Source organism: Ursus arctos, unplaced genomic scaffold (genome assembly GCF_023065955.2).
Source record: "Ursus arctos isolate Adak ecotype North America unplaced genomic scaffold, UrsArc2.0 scaffold_2, whole genome shotgun sequence".
NCBI classification, from domain to species: Eukaryota; Metazoa; Chordata; class Mammalia; order Carnivora; family Ursidae; genus Ursus; species Ursus arctos.
Window position 1 is genome coordinate 23,804,447 of NW_026622874.1, and position 18,734 is coordinate 23,823,180.

Consider the following 18,734-nt stretch of genomic DNA (forward strand, 5'->3'; position numbering starts at 1 on the left):
GGCACGAGCCAGTTCTCTTCCAAAGGTGGGACTGGCTCTTCATGGCATGTCTCTTCCTTTGTGAGCCCCAGCAACACGTCTAAGTACTGGCCACCTCGGGGCTGAACGACTCAGAACGAAATCCCATGCTTGCTGAAGTCATTCCCCTACTTAACTCCAATTTATTATCTTAATTTCAGTTCCAATGGGTTCAGATTCTTTGCCTTAGGTCAATGATTTTCTTTTAATTTTTCATACTATAGAAGCTATGTTGTTTATTTTTGACAATAAAAAAGGAGTGAAAACCCCACTCATTGTCGCCTTAGAGATTATCACTCTTATCAGTTTGATATTTTTCTATTCACAAACACACAATGCACCATTTTCTTAAATGAATATGCTCATATTGTACAAAGTACTGTAATATTTTTTCACTTAGCATGCCAAATTGAGTATTTCCCCACATCTTCAGATACTGTTCCTATACTGGCTATTCAGCATTTCATTGTATGAATGAACAGAATTTAGGTAATCCTCTACCCTTGGACATTTAGTTTACTTCCAAACCATGTAAGAGGAGAAAATGTTTATCCAATTATTTTTGCAACAAATTGAAGCCCTGAGTGAATACAATTTGAAACAGCATGTAGGCTGTATCTCTTCTCTTAGGACAGAAGGATAACAGAATTTTCTGAAGTGGCGTTTCAGAGAAAAATCTCTCTTGCTGTTCATTTCCTCTCCTGGTGTATGACACAAAGTGAAAGACTTTCACTTTATTTGAGAATACAGAATCACTAGGGAGGTCTTTTTATAACTGGCACAAATGTCAGAAAATCTGACGTTCCTTTTTTTTTTTTTTTTTTTTTTTGCCTTTTACATATGACTCTCAGCATTCAAAATCAGATGAAATTTATGTGTGCTTTTGGCAAAATAACTACTTGGCTACTTTAAACCTCCTTCGGCAGAGAAGTATTTGGGGACCATAACTGCCCTGCCTTGCCAGAAAACATTCTGTTCTGGGAATCTGGGTCATGTAGTCTCCCAACACAGTAGAAAAGACAATACACAGCTCCGACTCCAGCAGTCCAGGCCCCTTCTGACTGGGATAACCAGTCTGTTTTAGAGGCTGTTGTGAGGATTCCCATGCTGAAGCCAAAGGCATTTGAGGGAGAAAACTTTTTTTTTTTTTTTTTTTGACATTTTGGCCAATCTGAAATGGACTGACTTCCTTCCTTCCTTCCCTTTTTAAGATTTTATTTATTTGACAGAGAGAGAGAGACAAAGAGAGCATAAACAAGGTGAGTGGCAGGCAGAGGGAGAAACAGGCTCCCCGCTGAGCAAGGAGCCCTATGTGGGGCTCGATCCCAGGACCCTGGGATCATGACCTGAGCTGAAGGCAGACACTTAACCGACTGAGCCATCCACACGCCCATGAAATGGACTTTCTGTTTGAATGATTGTACTTTCCCAAGGGAAGAAGTGACTTCTTGAAACCACTAAGGAAAGCAAACATCTTCTCTAGTGTAAAAGACAAGAGCTGAGATGGGAAGAGAAAGACCCTTCTCCCCGGCTCCATGGCTAGGCGCAGTGTGATAATGTCTAGGATCTTAATCTCATCAACTCCAGAAACCAAGGTTGAGGTTCTCTCTCCGAGTTGTCATGGAGATGAATTCGGGAATACGCACATTAAAATGCCAGCACGATGACTGACACATAGTGTTTAGCCAATCAGTGTTAGCTTCTTTTCCTCATGAAATAACAAAAGTTACCATTCACTGTGCTACATGCTGAAGAAACAAAGATGAATAAGAAACAGGCTCAGTCCTTGTATGTGGCCTGGTATTCAATAAATATCTGTGGAATAAGGTGAAGCAGCTCAAAGCCTGTTGGGAGAGACAGGCATGTAACAGTTATTACAGTAATTTTCACTAGCAAATACTTCTGATGTAATGTGAAAAGGTATGCACAGGCTGCTATGGGAGCACAGGGGGAAGGACTCTGTCTTTTTTTTTGTTTAAAGATTTTATTTATTTATTCAACAGAGATAGAGACAGCCAGCGAGAGAGGGAACACAAGCAGGGGAAGTGGGAGAGGAAGAAGCAGGCTCACAGCGGAAGAGCCTGATGTGGGGCTCGATCCCACAACGCCGGGATCACGCCCTGAGCCGAAGGCAGACGCTTAACCGCTGTGCCACCCAGGCGCCCCGACTCTGTAATTCTTTATAGGAAATGAGGAAGAAGCACCAGAGACGGCTTTGATGAGTGAGCAGAAGTGTTCATGTGGAGTAGAGAGAGGAGAGGATGGTGGCAGAAAAAGGCAGAGGAAACAGGATGTGTGAAGGGAAGAAAGAACATGAGGTGCCTGGGGCAACAGAAATGTAGCAGGAGAGGTATCCCAGATAGTCTGGGCTTTAACTTTAGATCGGTTCATCTCAGACTTTAATGTGCTAAAGAATCATGCAAGGATAGTTAAAATGCGGGTTCTGATTTAGTGGTATGTAGGAGGACCCGAGATTCTGCCTTTCTAGCAGGTTCCTATGTGATATGGAGCAAACAGTCCATGGGCTACTTGATGAGCAGTAAGGCTTAGACAAAAGGGGGTCGGCAGAGAGTCTTAAAGAGGGAAGTGACACAATTAGATTATTTATGAGGATGCTCACTGGGCTGCAGTGTGCAGGTTGGAATGGGGCTATAGGTACTTTATACATTTTTCCTGGGTTCACTACAACATCCCTCATGACATAACACCAGAGGGCTGCACTCCAAATTCAAACGGGCCTTGGAGATGATATAGCTGAACCCTTTACAGAATATGAAAGAGAACTTTTAACAGATGACAAGACCTCCCCAGGGTCGGACAGCTTATTGGTGGTAAAGCTGGGGGTCAAGAACTCAGATACTCTAACTAAAGTCCATTTGACCATGTTCTTCCTGCCAACTTCCCCACTTCAGAACACCAACTTATATTCAAAATTGAATCTGGGTATTTCTTAGAATTATAAAGAAAAAAGGATCCAGGGGAGTAGTTCTTGTTCAGCCATTCTCAATCATAGAGACTGTGACTTACTTTATAAGCCAGGTTGGGAAAACTCCCATGATGGCAGGGCACCAGGCAGAATTTCCAGTTATTCAATTTCATGTGACCCTTCTTTCTGTCTCCTGGAAACGTGTCAGAAGTTCACATTCTTCTGTGGGCAAGTAGGCAAATGCCCACCTGCTCTCGGTGGGTGCTCCAATCTTGCTTGGTACCCACAGTAATGTTTGGATGGGGCAGGTGGTAGGAGAAAGGGGAGCTAATGTTACATGCCTATGCCTACTATGTGCTCTGTAGTGACATACATTTTAATTTAATTCTTAAGGCCATTGCAAAAAAAAAAAAAAGCATTCTTATTTTGATTGCAACAGAAATGTAGCAGGAGAGGTATCCCAGATAGTCCGGGCTTTAACACATCAGGAAAATGAAGGTCCTAGAAAGTCCTAGAAGGGGAAAGAATTGATGAAAAAAAGAAGAAACAGAGAAATAGAGGAAGCAGGGCCAGAGGTATTGGGGAATGGAGAAGGATCCAGAAAAGCAGAGTCATTTATCTCCATACATGGGGCCTGACATCCCTGGAAAACAGCAGAATAGGGAAGAAGAACACACCAACACTCTCAGTGAGTCCCAAATGAACAAACAAGACTGTTCAAGAAGTCTCTTCGAGGGGCGCCTGGGTGGCTTAGTCGTTAAGTGTCTGCCTTTGGCTCAGGCGTGATCCCGGTGTTCTGGAATCGAGCCCCACATCGGGCTCCTCCGCTGGGAGCCTGCCTCTTCCTCTCCCACTCTCTGTGTTGTATTCCCTCTCTTGCTGGCTGTCTGTATCAAAATAAATAAATAAAATCTTTAAAAAAAAAAAAAGTCTCTTCGAGGCTGAGGGGTCTGATTAAAAAGGTTAAAGCAGCATCAACCAGATGTAGCCTTGTGAGTCTGCAAACAGGATCCTTCTCAATAACAGGAAGTGAATCCTGCCTGCTCAGGCAATCACATGATTTATCTGTTTTATTGGCCCAACGAGTGGCTAACACATCGACAAAGAGCTGACATCAGTCTTTCTTTGGACTTCTGAAAATGGAGAAGCAACAGAAAAAAACAAAACAAAACTGCTACAAATCACTGAGTAATCTAAATGCCACCTCAGCAAGAATTTGATTTAGACCTAGTCAAGATGGGATTTTTCATGAAATTTAGAAGCTGGAGGTCTTAAACTCCAGTGATCTAAGGGTAAACTGTGATATGGCCAACTCTGAATGACAATACTAAGTCATAAGAAATTTCACCTATTGTAAAGGGGGTAGGGTTAAGGTTTACAAATTCAGGAGCAAAAGACCAAAAAAACAAAAGCCTTTCTTAAAGATCTCTTAAATGCCTCATCTTCCTTTTATCCCCATCTGATGCTACAATCGTGGCTCAAAGGAACATACTGACCAAAGTGCATCCTGACCCTGCGCTAAGCACAATTATATGGATTATTTCACTTTAACACTCAGAACTCACCACGCAAGTTAATTATCATTGTATTTTATAGAGGAAAAAAAAGGAGAAAGTTAAAGAAGCCAGAATTCTGACTGTTTTGGCAGACTGACCCCTCCAACGGGTCAAAAGCGTTTAGATCCAGGTGGATAAATCCCCTTTTTGTCCAGGGCAACGTCCAGAGAGGGGTTACACTCCTGTGGCACCTGTTAGCTGATAGTACGAGCGAAGGGGCTGCCATAACGTTCACTTGGGGGTGCTTGTCTGGGTAATGAGTTCTCTCCTCTGTTGTGACCTCCCACTCCTGCAGGCCCCCAACGTTTAACCCATGTTGAAAGGAGACTATAAACATACTAAGGGGTCCACCTTGCAGCTAACTTCCCCTCTTTCCATAGGGGAGGACATTTCATCGCATCTATGAATAGCCTGAGATGGAATCATGCAGCTATCTAGAGATAGGACCTAGAGGGGCCAGGCCAGGGTGTAGTTGCAAATCCTGCTAAAATGAGATTCTGCTCATCCAACTCTACTGGCCATATTTGGGAAAGCCAGGCAGGCCTCTGCTGACGTCCAAAGAGAATTTGTTTTGTGGAGCTATGGACACTGGGAGAAAGGCAAGATGTCATATCTTACCTTCTCTCTTTCTGCACTGTTTGTGATACAGAGACTTCTCTGACTTGGGATCAGAGACAGTACGGGCAGGGATGAGAAGCAGCCATTTGGCAACTGTACTACAGAGGTGCAGAATCTAAGTGACCGCTATTATAGAGAACTTCTGTCCATTTTGGTAGAGTGAGAACAGATCCCCTTAGGTCCCCAATGATAGTTACCCATGCTCAGTCATTGGTGTGATGGTTGCAGCAACGAGACCTTGAAGCTGCTTCTTCGGGGAGGCCATTGAGCTGCTGAAAAAAGTCTGCAAAACATACGATATAATTCCTCTCCTTCTTCAAGGAATGTCCATTAATGATAAAACTCCCAGGCAAAGTCCATTCCCAGTTTAGAATAGTGAAGAATGCTGACAAGTACAGAAACACACAGAGCAAATGAAAAGAATGTAAAATGTAGAGCTTAATTCCGCAGAGGAGGAGACTGTTTTTAAAGACAGGAGAAGGGGGGAGACAAGAAGGGAGCAGTGTTCGGGAAATGACTATCAGAAAGGCCTCCCACTTTATCTCTACAGGTGATTCAGGCAGTCTGAAACCTCAAAGGGCAGGGGTAAACAACAGCAGACCCAAGAAAGAACATGAATCTAACTCAGGGAGGTCAAATATATAAAAAAGACGACCATTACTGAAATTGTAATGTGGTCAGGGGAAAGGGGACATTCCTTTCTTTTTCTGTATCTTCATTCTTTTCAGCAAGAATCTCACCTAAAACCAGCACTAACAATTGTAAGGCTTCAGTGTGATCTACTTAACTATCTTCAGATTCCCCTAACTATCCTTTCATATTCTGATTTTGACCAGTTTTGCCCTGTTTTCCGACCTCTAGGGAACCATGTAAACTGTATCATGATTGTTTACTCACCTCTCCCACACTAGACCAAGCTCCCCAGGACAGGGAGTACATTTAATTTGCCTTTGCTTTTCCTGCACTGAGTTACCTGCTGGACACCTTGTGTTCAATTAAAAAGTGATGAATATGTGGGTAATTGAGTGAGGTATTCAGATTGTAGTTGGATGATGACTTCCACAGGCAGGGAGATCACTGCTGGCAGACTCAACCTGACCCCACTCATTTGGGGCAAAAGGATCCCTCACCATCTGACAGAGAGTACGCCTGTCATGCCAGTGGAAAAAAGTCTAGAGGCTGAAGAAAACAAGCATGAGAGGCAACAGAGTATCCTAGTCAATAGCCTGGATTCCACAGGCCGAGTTCTGGTTCAGCTCTCAGCTTTGCCACTTACTAGTTACAGAGGTGTTATTATTTTTTGAGCTGTAAGACATAAAAATTCAAAGCCACGAATGCAAAGTCTAACGACTTCAGAAAAAATAAAATATAACCAGAGTATATTTGGTGACAATTAGACAAAAGATGGTTGGCTTAGAGCAAGCACGGTGATGTCCACAGGTAACAGACAAGATGGGGTGTATTACAGTTTAGAGGTCCCTGGCATATTTAAAAACCCAATGCCCACTACACTTAAATTCGACCTACATAATGTAATAATTTTGAACTATCTCATTTTGTTTGCTTTTTATAACTGTTCATCTCAACTCCCTAAATGGGAGTATAAACTTACAGAGTACATTCATTGTATCTTCTACTTTTTCCGTATCCCTCAAGAGTTCTGGCTCAGGTGAGCCCCTGAAGCCAGGAACAGGACAAAACAAGGACAAAGACATGAAAGGGCACAATATGGCAAAACTTCCTGCTTTTGTAGAAAGCCAGCATGATACCTCCTCTGACAAACAGATATGTCCCCTAGCAAAACTTGCTCCTGAAATTAAGCCCAAATCTGTTGAGTAGCTTTGCTCTGCATGGAAGGGCAATAAAGGGGAACCTTACCTGATATATGGGATTCTAGGATTTCTCTGACTTTTCCTAGTTTGAAGATGAGACTAAAATCCTGTGGGAGGCTTTGAGAGATAAGTGGGTGTTCATCGGGAAAACACAAGGCCATGACACAGGCCCTGTCTATCCCAGAGGAATGTCTGTGCATGAACTGAGATGAACGCTATGCCTGCTGCATATCTTCACCAAGCACTCCTGCGAGCATCTGAACTCAAGATACCCGCCAACCTGTCCCCTAAGATTTCTTCCTTTGTTCCTTATAGTGGAGGGGTTGGAGCACTAGCTGTGGAGTCAGACATCACGGGTCTGCATCCTGGCTCCACCACTTACCAGCGGGGCGACCGTGGAACTGTTATTCACCTTCTCTGTGAGTCAGTTTTCTCTCCTGTAAATAATAGTCATCATATTTCATTGGTTGGTGAGAGTAAAATGAATGAATTCTTGTAGAATGATTAACAAGAGTGCCAGACACATAGGAAGTACAACTATGAAGTCTTGTCAGATGGCTACAGGACGTTAGCAAGTATTATTATTTTTACCAGCACCTTCTTTCCTGTCATCTCAGCTTTACTAGTATTGCTTCTCTGACCCTCACTACTCTGGTCCATTCAGGGACTAAGTCGTTTCAACGCTCTTATCTTCCTTCCCTGCAATCCTTCCCTCCCCTGTTACTAACCCTCTCAGAATTCACCCTTTGTTACCTCTTATCTAGAGCAATGGGCACAACCTCAGGTCCAAGGGGCCCAAAGGGGCTCAAGAAGGCATAAATGATAAAACGCTCAAGAGCTAGGTTCAGCACTAAAAGTCTAATTCAAACCCTACCCGGCTGTTCACTCTAGACTTCTGTATTCTGACCTTTTAGCTGTATTTATTTCACATTTAGCGCAACTACACTTATATTCTTAGGACTGTCAGAAGCTTGGATGGGTAGTTTTACATATGCTTTTGAGCGAAAGAAATAAAATTAAGTGCACGTAAATGCAATTTGGTTTAAAAAAATTTCAAAAACATAGAGCCTGTAGGGGTGTGGGGTCAGAGTTGGGAATTATTGCCCTAATCCCCACTCTCCTCCTCCAATCCACATAGGCTGCCAGGTTAATCTCCTGGTAGCACAGACATTTCTGGTCCTGCCTTTGCCCTGCTCAGAAAGTGCCAATAACTTCCCCCTGGCTTCCACAGGAGAAATACCAAACTCCCTGGTGTAGGTCTCTTTATAGATCTCTTCGTTTGATCTCAACTGATCTCTGTTGCTCCTCCCTACCATGTCTGGCCTGCTTCCTCTCTCCTGAGGCTCTCCCATCTGGAATGACAATTATCTCCCACTTCAGCCAACTTTTAAAACTCACTGAAAAGCTAGAAAACATGCTCTGTCCCCCAAGAGGAAGATAATTTCTTACTCCTCAAAATTCCCTCCAACACTTGCTTTTCCTTAAAAATTTTACCTCAGTTTTTAAGGTAGTTTTGGCTCTCTTCTACAGTGCAAGCCACCGGGGGGCAGAAACGGCTTCAAAAAAATTTATCTTTCTGCAAAGAGCAATACGCTATGAGCAAAATTTGCTGACTGTGAACACTGAAACTCCAGGAAGAGATGGCACAAAGGATCAAAACAAGGGTAACAGATAATGGTTGGTATTTCGTAAATTTGAATTTGAAATAAACTTGGTAATGTCTAGCTTTGGCATTCTTTATAGCTTGTATCAGAAGCAAATGGTTAGAATGTTCTCCAGCCTAACTAATAACTAAGGCTTAATGTAAATTCAGAATGTTAACACTGACACGCTGGGGAGGGGATATTACTCTTGAAATCTTGTACCTCTGTTCACAGACAACAGTACAAAGAATTCAAGTTGCCTAAGTCCATTCTCTTAAAAACGACAAAGTTTTTAAAAAAATCTCTGGGGGAGAAGGATGCAGCTCTGGGCATGGTGAATGACTCGAGAAATACATGGAAAAGAAAGGGAGAAACTAAAGAAATAAACACAAAAACAAAACGCGGAAATGTAACCAAGTTCCCATAAATAGAAGGGACTGGATCAAATGCCATCGCTAAAGTCTGTTTCGCTCCACCGCTACCTCGGGTCACTTTGAGGAAAGAAGCCTTACTGAAAGCTACGCGGTCCTGAAAACGTCCAGGGCAGGGATGCCTCTGCCCTCGGCGGTGCGGACGCCCAGGCGGAAGGGTGTCGCGTTCACACTTCCTCTAGCCCCACGGTCCCAGCTTTTCTGCCCTCCCCTCTCCTCCGGGCCGTCCCCGTCCCCCTCCCAGCCCGGAGTCTCGTCCCCACGTCCTTCTGTCCCCATCCCCTGGTGGGCTAGTGGTGTCCGTCCGTCCGCCCCGTGCCAGCCGCGCTCACCGGGTGCGCCCGGGTCCGCCTCGCTCGCGGTGGTAGCCGCCGCCGCGCCTCGCCCCGCGCCCCCGCCACGGCTTTTGTTGCCTCCGCGGCCGCGCGGCCCCACACCACGTGCCCCTATGTCTGGGGCCCGGGGCCGCGGCGCCCGCGCCTGGACGCGCGGCGCGCGGACAGGCGCGCCCCCGTAGAGCCGCGCTCGCTTCGCTCGCCCCGCGCCCCCGAGACGCTGCGCAAGCGTGCGGTTCCCTCCCCCCGCCCCTGCCGCGCTCTCGGCGTTACCTGGGCGGCGTGGGTGAGGCGCCGGGACTGCGAGCACCTGAGCTTGCGCCTCGGGACCCGCCGTGCGCGCTGCCGGCCGTGCGCCTGGATCCCGCGGGGCAGCCTCTCCCTTCCTCTTCTGCTCAGCCGGTCCTTCCGCCTGCGGACGCCTCCTGGGTTCTCTTTCGCCTTAACGTCTGTCCAGGGCCCTGCAGCAACAGGTACTTCGTGGTTGTGCGCTTTGCAGTTTGGGCTGCTGTTTCAGAAGCTTGCTGAGGACACCGCCTGCCAGTCGGGGATTCGGTGCTTTTCAGGCTGGGGCTACCGCCCCAACCCCGCCTCTCTCGTGTTCAAAGGAGATGACGGATATTAAAAGCGGATTAGTTACTAAAGGGGCAGCTTTCCTGCATATTCTGGAGAACAGTTGAGTTTTGAAAGGGAGAAATAATATTAAACAAAATATCTCTAATTAAAGGAATGTCAAGAGTTTATTTTCTAATATGTACTGTGCTAATAAATCAGAAACACAGCCATAAACAAGTCCTCAGCTCCCTCTTGCTTAGGTGAATTAACCTCAATTTTCCATAAAAGGCAGTGACCGATGCTTACTTCATGTAGGGAAAATGAATTTCCCAAAGGCTTTCTAGTTTGCACCGTGCTTTTCCATTATAGAAGTTCTTCCGTTTCACACAGCTCCAGAAACTAATTCATTAATCAATTCATAAAACAACCCTATGTGGTGGGTACTGTTTTTTACGTTCATATTTTACAGTTGAGGAAGCATCATCCCATTCAGCGATGTAGAGTTTAAGTGATTTGTCAAAGGCCATCGTGCCCTTGAGTAGTTGAGCGGTGATTTGGATTCAAGTCGCCTGGAAGGTGATACTTTTAATCACTACTCTGTTATCCTGCAGAAAAGGAAAGGGAAAATCCTAGGTTTGTCTTGTAGTATCGACAAGAATATTATATCCTAATGGGACAGTGTTAGTAATATTTTTTCAAAGTCACATTTTAATATATGGAAAATGAAATATTTCAGTACCCAAAAGGTATAGGACATTAGGTTTAATATTGTCAACCAATAAACCAATATGCTAAATGAATGAACTACTCTTTAAATAAATATGGTAATAGAAAGCAATGCCTTCTAGTAATGTGCTAAGAAACAGATGCCAACATGGGATTTGATGTGCAGAAAATTTATTGAGGGAGGGACTCGAAGAAGGCAGGGAGAACTTTGATTGTCATTCAGGGCTGACACCTGTGGAAGAAACTATGGAAAGAAGAGGGTGGGGAAGGAAGAGTCTCACTGGAATGGGGGAGGGGGCTCATCACAGTCTCCACTATATGCCCTGAAGAAACTCCCCGCTCCTCCAATGAATTGTGGGGAAGATGTTTATCTTTAAAAATATGTATGCCTGTGCAAAGAAATGAAACACTGAGGGAGGGGAAGACTTTAATCTGGGCAGAGGGGTGAGTGTGTAGGTATGTATGTATGTTTGTATATGATGAAGCAGGATGGTGTTTCTGAAACGTCTTCCTGGGCGAGGTGATGCCTGAGCTGTCTTAGAAAAGGAGTAGGTCTTAGGAGAAGGAAGAGGAGCAGAAGGCTCACTGCTGGCCAGAAGTCCTCTAACACTTGTCTGATAAGTGGCATGGGCTTTGTGACCTTTCTTCTGTTGTTATACAGTATCATTTAATCATCATTCCTTTTCATGCTTTTATTTCTTACCCCATAACTCCACTGTGAGGTGCTCGAGGCAGGTGCCACATCCTATTTCTTTGTTTTTCCCACAGTGCAGACCGCAGTGCTTGTCCTGCTGCAGGCCAAGAGGGTGGGATTTGGAGGCATTTACTCCCTTCAACTCTCCTTTGTTTTAAAAAAATATATTGGGGTTCCACATCATATTGTGTTCACGAAATTCAAGTTTGAAACTCAGTGATATGGGGAAAGAGCTTGGGGGATACAGTGCACTGTAATTGATCAGACTGGCCACATGTTCCATCCTTGGAGTGGGCAGTGGAGCCTTATCACAGCCTCCTGAACTGATGTGGGGAAAGGGTGATTCCCCAGAAGGGTTCCCTTCACCTTCTTGTAATGATGCTGAAATGCTCTAGTACCAATCCCGGTGTGTGGGTGGTGTTCCCCACACTAAGGAGGAAAAGTTCTCTGACACCAGCTGGATGTCCTACAACTTAACTCAATTCTGATACTATCTACTTGGAGATAGCATCAGATTCCACAGATTAAGGTTTCAGTCCTACAAGTCTGCCCTCCCCAACCCACCCTCACTTGAGACGCCACATCAGACCCAGCCTCCTACCTGTGCTTTTGACCCACTGGCTGTAAAGCAGACCCCTTCTTTGATTAATTTGCTGCAGCAGCTCACAGAACTCAAACATTTTACTTACTAGATCACTGGCTTTTTTAAAGGGTTATAAGTCGGCAGTAGCCAGGTGGAAGAGATGCCTAGGGCAAGGGATGGGGAAAGGGCTCATAGTTTCCATGTTTTCTTTGAGTATGAGTGCACCACTCTCCTAAAATCTCCATGTTCACCAACTGGAAGCAGTCTGAAAAAACCTCTGGGTTTTTATGGAGGCTTCATTACATAGGCATGATTGATTAAATCACTGGCCATTGGTGATTAATTCAACTTTGGAGAAGGTTGTGGGGGGACCTGAAAGTTTCAACCTTCTAATCACATGGTTGGTTCTCCTGGCAACCAGCCCCCATCCTAAGGTACTTTCCCAAAGTCACCTTATTAACATAACAGAAGACATTTATTGCTCTCTTCTCTCAGAAAATGCCAGGAGTTTTAGGAGCTCTGTGCCCGAAATGGAAGACCAAATATACGTTTTTTATTATAAGTCACAATATCACAATTATCCGTACCAGAAAAGAGGAAATGGATTGTAGACAGCCAGAATACTGCTACATTGGGGAACTTTCATGAAGGAAGGAGAATGTAATTTGAATCTTGGAAGTGTTGCTATCCATTGTGGGCCTGAAAAAGTTCTGTCCATAGGTGAGCAAGAAGAGTCCTTTGCATTCCTTGTAAAGATATACAACCAAGTCATAAGTATGAGAATTACGCCTGGAAATTCTGGTTGTGTGGGCATGTTGGTGGGGCTGATGGAAAAGCCAAAGTTTATTTTTTGCATCAAAGTCCAGAGATCTTCAGAGCAGGAAGCAGGCCATGACTAGAAGTGGAACAGATTGCTGGTCCCCAAGACAAAGACCCTTCCAGGGTTTTATTTCTGAGGCTGAATACCAACATCTCTTGAGAGAAGAAAACTCCTGTGCAGAAACTGGGTTTCTTTGGGGTCACAAGAAGGGATAGTCTTGAGAGCAGTCATGCTCAACTGTCTCCTGGCCCTGCCCTTTACTGAACACGTATTGGGTTCCAGCTCAAAGGAAAAAGTGAGCAGAAGATGTGCTTCCATATTTGGCATTCTTAACCAGGGATCTGTGACTCCAGATTTTTATTTTTAATAGCAATAATCTTAATCTTTTAATAATACTAAACTTTATTGAAATACTATTCAGTACTATATGATTCACCTATTTTTAGCATATTTCAATATTCTCTACTGTGATTTCACAGAATTGTGCAACCATCGCTACAAGCAATTTTAGAGCAATTTCATGATCCCCCAACAATCCATGCAGTTAGCAGTCACTCCCCAGTCCCTTCCTTCTTCCGGCCCTGGCTCTAAGCAACCATTAATCTTCCTGTTTTTATAGATTTGCCTGTCCTGGACATTTCATATAAATGGAATCATACATTATGTAGTCCTTTGTGTCTGGCTTCTTTCCCTCAGTGTAATGTTTTCAAGGTTCATCCATATTGCAGCAGGAATCAGTACTTCTTTCCTTTTTATGGCCAAATAATATTCCATTGTATGGGTATACTGCATTTTCACCAGTTGATGGACATTTCTGTTCTTTCTGTTTTTTGGTTACTATGGATAATGCTACAGTTGTGATGGCGGATTTTAGACCTCCTGGAATATTGTGGTATCTTTTTTCCAGTGGAGTTAGGTTATAGCATTCTGACCTCTGTTTCATTTTTCGGAAGCCCCAAGTCCTTACCCCAAGTCCTTACCTGTGCCCAGGCTGACTGCTACTCATCCTTCAGATCTTGGCTCAAATGTAACCCTCCTGTGGAGTTAGCTGGTGCAGACCCTCCTCATAGCACCCAGTGCTTTCCCTTCCTATCACAACTCATTTGTGTGTTTAGGTTTCCCCATTTGTTGATGAGTTTCATGAGGACAGTGATTTGTCTGTTCTCTTCCTTGGGACACATATAGTGCCTGATACATGGTAGGCACTCAATAAGTAGTTGAAATAGTGCACAATGCAGAATGAATCTTGATAAGTGAGAGCAGAATCCTAACTCTGTTGCCGGAACATAGACTTTTGCTCTGATGGGAGGAGAGTTCCTCCTTGTTGGTAATATAAGAGTCAGGACCCCTGTGGCCAAGAGGGATGGTGTCAACACAGAGAATGAGAACTAGGGAGCATTGAGGACACAGTAGCCATATAAAGAGGACTGTAATGCTGATGTGGATTAAACCTGGGGGACGTTGCCTTGTTGCTGACTTGGAGCCGCTCTTTCTGAATTGTATCTGTGGACTGACATGCCAGTGGGTTCCCCACATTGATTTATCATCCCCTAATAACTGGAAATCCCTTTGAAAATTTGGGCCTAGTTTGATGATTGGCAAGGGGGAATTATGAGGGTACTGTAGTTTGAAAACAGAAAAGGAAGTTAATAATATTCAGTTTGTTTGGCAGAGCTTCTTTGAGAATATAAAAATAATTACAGAGGCAAAACTTCCTTTTGAAGGAAGTTCAGCCTGTATTAGGTATTGCCTACAGGAACATTAAGCTGTTGGAAGGCACACAAGTGAGTCTGTTTTACTTGGCGACAACATTCTATAAGGTTCCCCAGGGATCTCGCAGAGAAATAAACATGTCTTCCTAAAGCATCCCAAAGCTCAGTAGCTGCTCATATTATAAATTAGGTGAAAACTCACCACTAGGTGACAGTCTGTCAGCAGAAATTGCTTTCTCATTTAATGACTTTCCCCAAGTGAAAGTTTCTGGGAATATCGGTAAAAATAAAAATATTAGGTAATCTTTTTCTGACCCCATTTCCCTAGCTTCCTTTTCCCAAAAATCTATGGAGCTGACATCTTCCATTTTAAACATGCGTCTGTAATCTCTGTCTCAAAATTAAAATAATGAAAAAATGATGTATGGAAACACAGAAATCAGACATAGAAAATTCAGTCCCTCATAAACTAGTTCTTTGGGTTTTGAAGATGAATATGGCTATGAAAAGAGTACACTCAGTGGTCTTGACTTTTTGAAATCTAGAGGATGCTTAAAAAAATCTGGTTCAGGTTTAGTTTATAAGTATTTTCTCCCTCATGAATATAACTCTGTGCTTCCTTTCAGCATTTGAGGTGAAGATGGAGCTCTTAGGAGAAATAGATTTTAGCTCATTTATGAAGAACTTTCATTTTATGTCCTTCTTGAGTGAAGGGAAAACTCCCTGGAACGCGTTCAGTGAGGTAAGTGCAACTTGAAATTTCCTTTGATTCCACCCAAGGCTGCTTCTAACAGCTGAACTCAGGTGGTAACAGTCTGGGCCCAGGGAAGTTTGGGCCCCTCCTGTCAGCTGGTAGCTGGGGGCAGGAGCTCAGATGGCTTCTGGAGGGGCACTGGGGGAAATTTCGTTGGTCCTGCCCCTCCTCATTCCCTCTGCCCAAGCCATCCAGGCACTACTGTCTTGGACTAGCAGACTCAGCTTCCCATATTATTCCTACTGCCCCCATCGACCAGGTTCTTCTGGGCCTCCCCGAAAGTTGCCGTAAGTTATTCTAAAGTCTCTTATTCCTGTGCTCTGTTTCTCAGGTTAGGTATCTTAGTTACAGCTAAATTATGTCAACTCTGAAAGAAATACCGACAATCTATTTTGGCCATACATTTGAAGGTGGGCCAACTGGTTAAAAAAAAAAAAGAAACAAACAAAGAAAAGCAAAGTACAGAACAGTATTTATTCAATTCTTCCATTTGTATTAAAGGAAAAAAAGTGTGTGTCGAGACATACCTGTATCTGTAGGTATGTTATCTGGAAGGATAACAGTGATATTCAAACATCTAACAACTGGGTCAGCTCTGGGAAAAGGGATGGCTGCTGGCTTTAGATCTGGAAGCCAGCGGCAGATTCTGAGTAGCTAAGCTTTAACTCTTTAATGACTGATTGAAATTCTGGGGGGCAGCACTCCAGGGGCTTCAAGCAGCAGCTGTTTACCAATCTAGAGAATCTGTAAACAGTTTAACGACAGGCGCTTATCCTAGTGGATGACGGCAGTTCTCAGCCGTTTCTCCTGGGAGTGGAGGGGATCTTTCTTTTTCAGTGTGCCCTTTAGTACTGTTTAAAATGTTTGGTTGTTGTTGTCATTGTTTGAATTCTATTCAATCATTGACTTGGAGATCGAATTTAATTTTGTTTGGCTCAGGGGATAAGTCTTATTTTTAGAATGTGGATCTGGACATTTCTGTCTAGTCATCCGACTCCAGTCTGCTTGGGGGGCATACTTGGGGCTGCTCTCTTTAGTGCCATCTTGTAGGAAGCTCCCCCACCCAGAGCTTTGCTTACATCCCTCTGCTCCCCTGGCTGACCCCCTTGCACCAGCACTCAAGCCTCCATCTCCAGTGTTTCAGCGCTGCTGTCTGGATCTCCTTTTGTTACTTATCCTGCACCTCTTGTCTCTCCACCTTACCAGACCTCAGTTCCATTACTAACTAGCATAGATATTGCTCTGCTTATTCTTGAGACCAGAAAATAAGTGCATTTTTGTGTCCACACAACTCTTGTGTATGGAGAACTTGCATACTTGGGGCTGCTCTCTTTAGTGCCATCTTGTAGGAAGCTCCCCCACCCAGAGCTTTGCTTACATCCCTCTGCTCCCCTGGCTGACCCCCTTGCACCAGCACTCAAGCCTCCATCTCCAGTGTTTCAGCGCTGCTGTCTGGATCTCCTTTTGTTACTTATCCTGCACCTCTTGTCTCTCCACCTTACCAGACCTCAGTTCCATTACTAACTAGCATAGATATTGCTCTGCTTATTCTTGAGACCAGAAAATAAGTGCATTTTTGTGTCCACACAACTCTTGTGTATGGAGAACTTGCCCTTCCCTAAGTTTTATCTGCGCGTCAGCCCGCATGGTAATGGTTATTGTAACCATGGTAATAACTCACAGTGCATTGGTTTGTGCCGCCATCTGCCTCGTGAAGAACCATCCCTGCCTCCAAGTCTCCCCCCCACCCCCGCCCAGGGTGTGTCTGGGAGGCAGGGTGGTACTTGTAGTGGGCCCCCTTCCATCCTTTGCTGTTCTGCTTTGAGCTCCTTGTTGGTGTCGCCTGCTGTGAAGCCACTGGGGGGCAGTGTCTCATCTCAGCCACAGTCACAGTCATTCTCAGCCAGGGTTGCTCTCTCCTGGCGCCTAAAGGTGTGGAGAGAAGCCCTTTCTCTTCTGCCTTGCCGCATTCTGTCACGCAGGCCCCAAAGCAGCATGAGTGGTATTCAGTGTCTCACTGAGCTCCCTCCCTCTCCATCTGAAGGGTCTGCCTCCCAGGGCTCAGGTAGGAGTCTACAGAGCAAAGGCAGGGAACGAAAGATGGAGACAAGGCATTCTTTCCTTTCCACCCCAAGGCTACCCTTCCTGTCCTCCTTTCTTCCACCCAAGGCTGCCACAAAACCGCCTTTAAGTAGTGGTTTCCTTGAGTCTAATCAACTCCTAACCAGTCAACTGTTTCCTTAGATTTATCAAACAAAGTTGACCCTCTGTGGTGGGCATGGCTGGGCCCTGGCCACAAATGTTCTATTTGCACTTATCTCACTGTGTAGTAATTATCTGTTGGCATGTCTGCTTCCCTGTTTGACTGCTGGTTCCTCAAGTATGAACTCCTAACTGTGTGGTATTCATCTTAGTATGGCCGGCACCCAATCCCTGCCTGTCACATGGCAGACCTTGGAAAATATTTTTTGGAGAATAATCAAACACAGTCATTTTGCATAGATATGAAAAAGAAAACCTCTCATCTTTACTACAGGGACACCCAGGCAACACACACACAGGGAGGGGAGCTATTCTTAAAGGGACATCCCCTACCCTACAAACTAGCCATTCAAGGCTCTCTGGGCTCCTTGGGTTGTCGGGGAGAGCAGCACTTCTGGGAGAGGCTTGCATTGGTCTTGTTTTGAGAGAATAGCATGTTGAACAACTGTTTGACTCATTACATCGTATTGTGCACCTGCCAATTGAAAAAACAAGGACAAAAACACGGCAGAGTACAGTATGGCAAAACGTATTGATTGGAGAGGGAAAAGGCAGATGACATACAGGGACAGAACATTTTATTTGTGTCATCCCAAATTCAGAGAAATGTGGTTAACTCAGCGCTCCAGTCACCTAAATGTTCACAGCGGAGGTGAAAGTGTCAGACTGAGGCATGGATCTGCTAATGCTGGATATTGGGTGTTGCCTCTCTTATTATTTACTAGAAGTAAGTCTGATGTCATGTGATAGACCACTAAGTGTAAACGACTCTTCAACCAAGAAAAATAAAGAAATTATGTAACTACCTGACTTTATTCTCTGAGAAGCAAACCCATGAATCACAGCTGAGGCAGACACTCTTCAACTAGCGTGTGAGACTAACAGAGGTACTAATTACGTTTATTATAATAATAACAATATTTAATGCTTACCTCAAGGCATGGCATTTGCAGAAATTAGAAAAAATAAGACTATTCCAGCAGGCTTATGGATACTCTATGGCAGTATTGCAAATAATCACAGTCATTGGAATCATTTCAGAGATGAGAAACAAGGGTTTAATTTTAGGGAGAGGTGTTAAACAATGTGTGGGAGGTCACACAGGTGGCAAGAAGTCTCTCTCATTCTAAAGCATGACCTCTTCCTCTGCACAGCAGCGCCTCCCTCACTGGACAATGTGACAGTGTAAAATCTTCAGATGAAAAACATGTGATTTTCATGTGATTTGAAAAATGATATTGTCTGGTCACATGTCTTGGTTTACCTGTT

General features: G+C 44.3%; 2 protein-coding genes across 13 annotated transcripts in view; one reads left to right on the plus strand and one right to left on the minus strand.

Moving 5' to 3' along the window:
* Positions 1–9,648, minus strand: part of NPL (N-acetylneuraminate pyruvate lyase) — a 40,547-nt gene extending 30,899 nt beyond the window's left edge. For 9 of the 12 annotated variants that reach the window (XR_008960318.1, XR_008960317.1, XR_008960316.1 and 6 more), the window contains exons 1-3: positions 9,357–9,493; positions 7,333–7,387; positions 5,316–5,401 (exon numbers count right to left, since the gene is read on the minus strand). Coding sequence is in view for 3 of the 12 variants with exons in the window: in XM_026509190.4 (XP_026364975.1) it covers positions 5,316–5,383 (68 nt within the window). In the remaining 9 variants the exon portion in view is untranslated. Of the gene's footprint in view, positions 1–5,315; positions 5,504–7,332; positions 7,388–9,356; positions 9,494–9,632 lie in introns of those variants that run through there. The other 3 variants (XM_026509190.4, XM_026509188.4, XM_026509187.4) reach the window with 3 other exon arrangements.
* Positions 9,649–9,736: 88 nt separating this feature from the next.
* RGS8 (regulator of G protein signaling 8) overlaps positions 9,737–18,734 on the plus strand; it is a 130,135-nt gene continuing 121,137 nt past the window's right edge. Inside the window, exons 1-2 of the mRNA XM_044387866.3 lie at positions 9,737–9,832; positions 15,076–15,191. Of these exons, the coding sequence (XP_044243801.1) occupies positions 15,090–15,191 (102 nt within the window). The 5' untranslated portion in view covers positions 9,737–9,832; positions 15,076–15,089. The remainder of the gene's footprint in view (positions 9,833–15,075; positions 15,192–18,734) is intronic.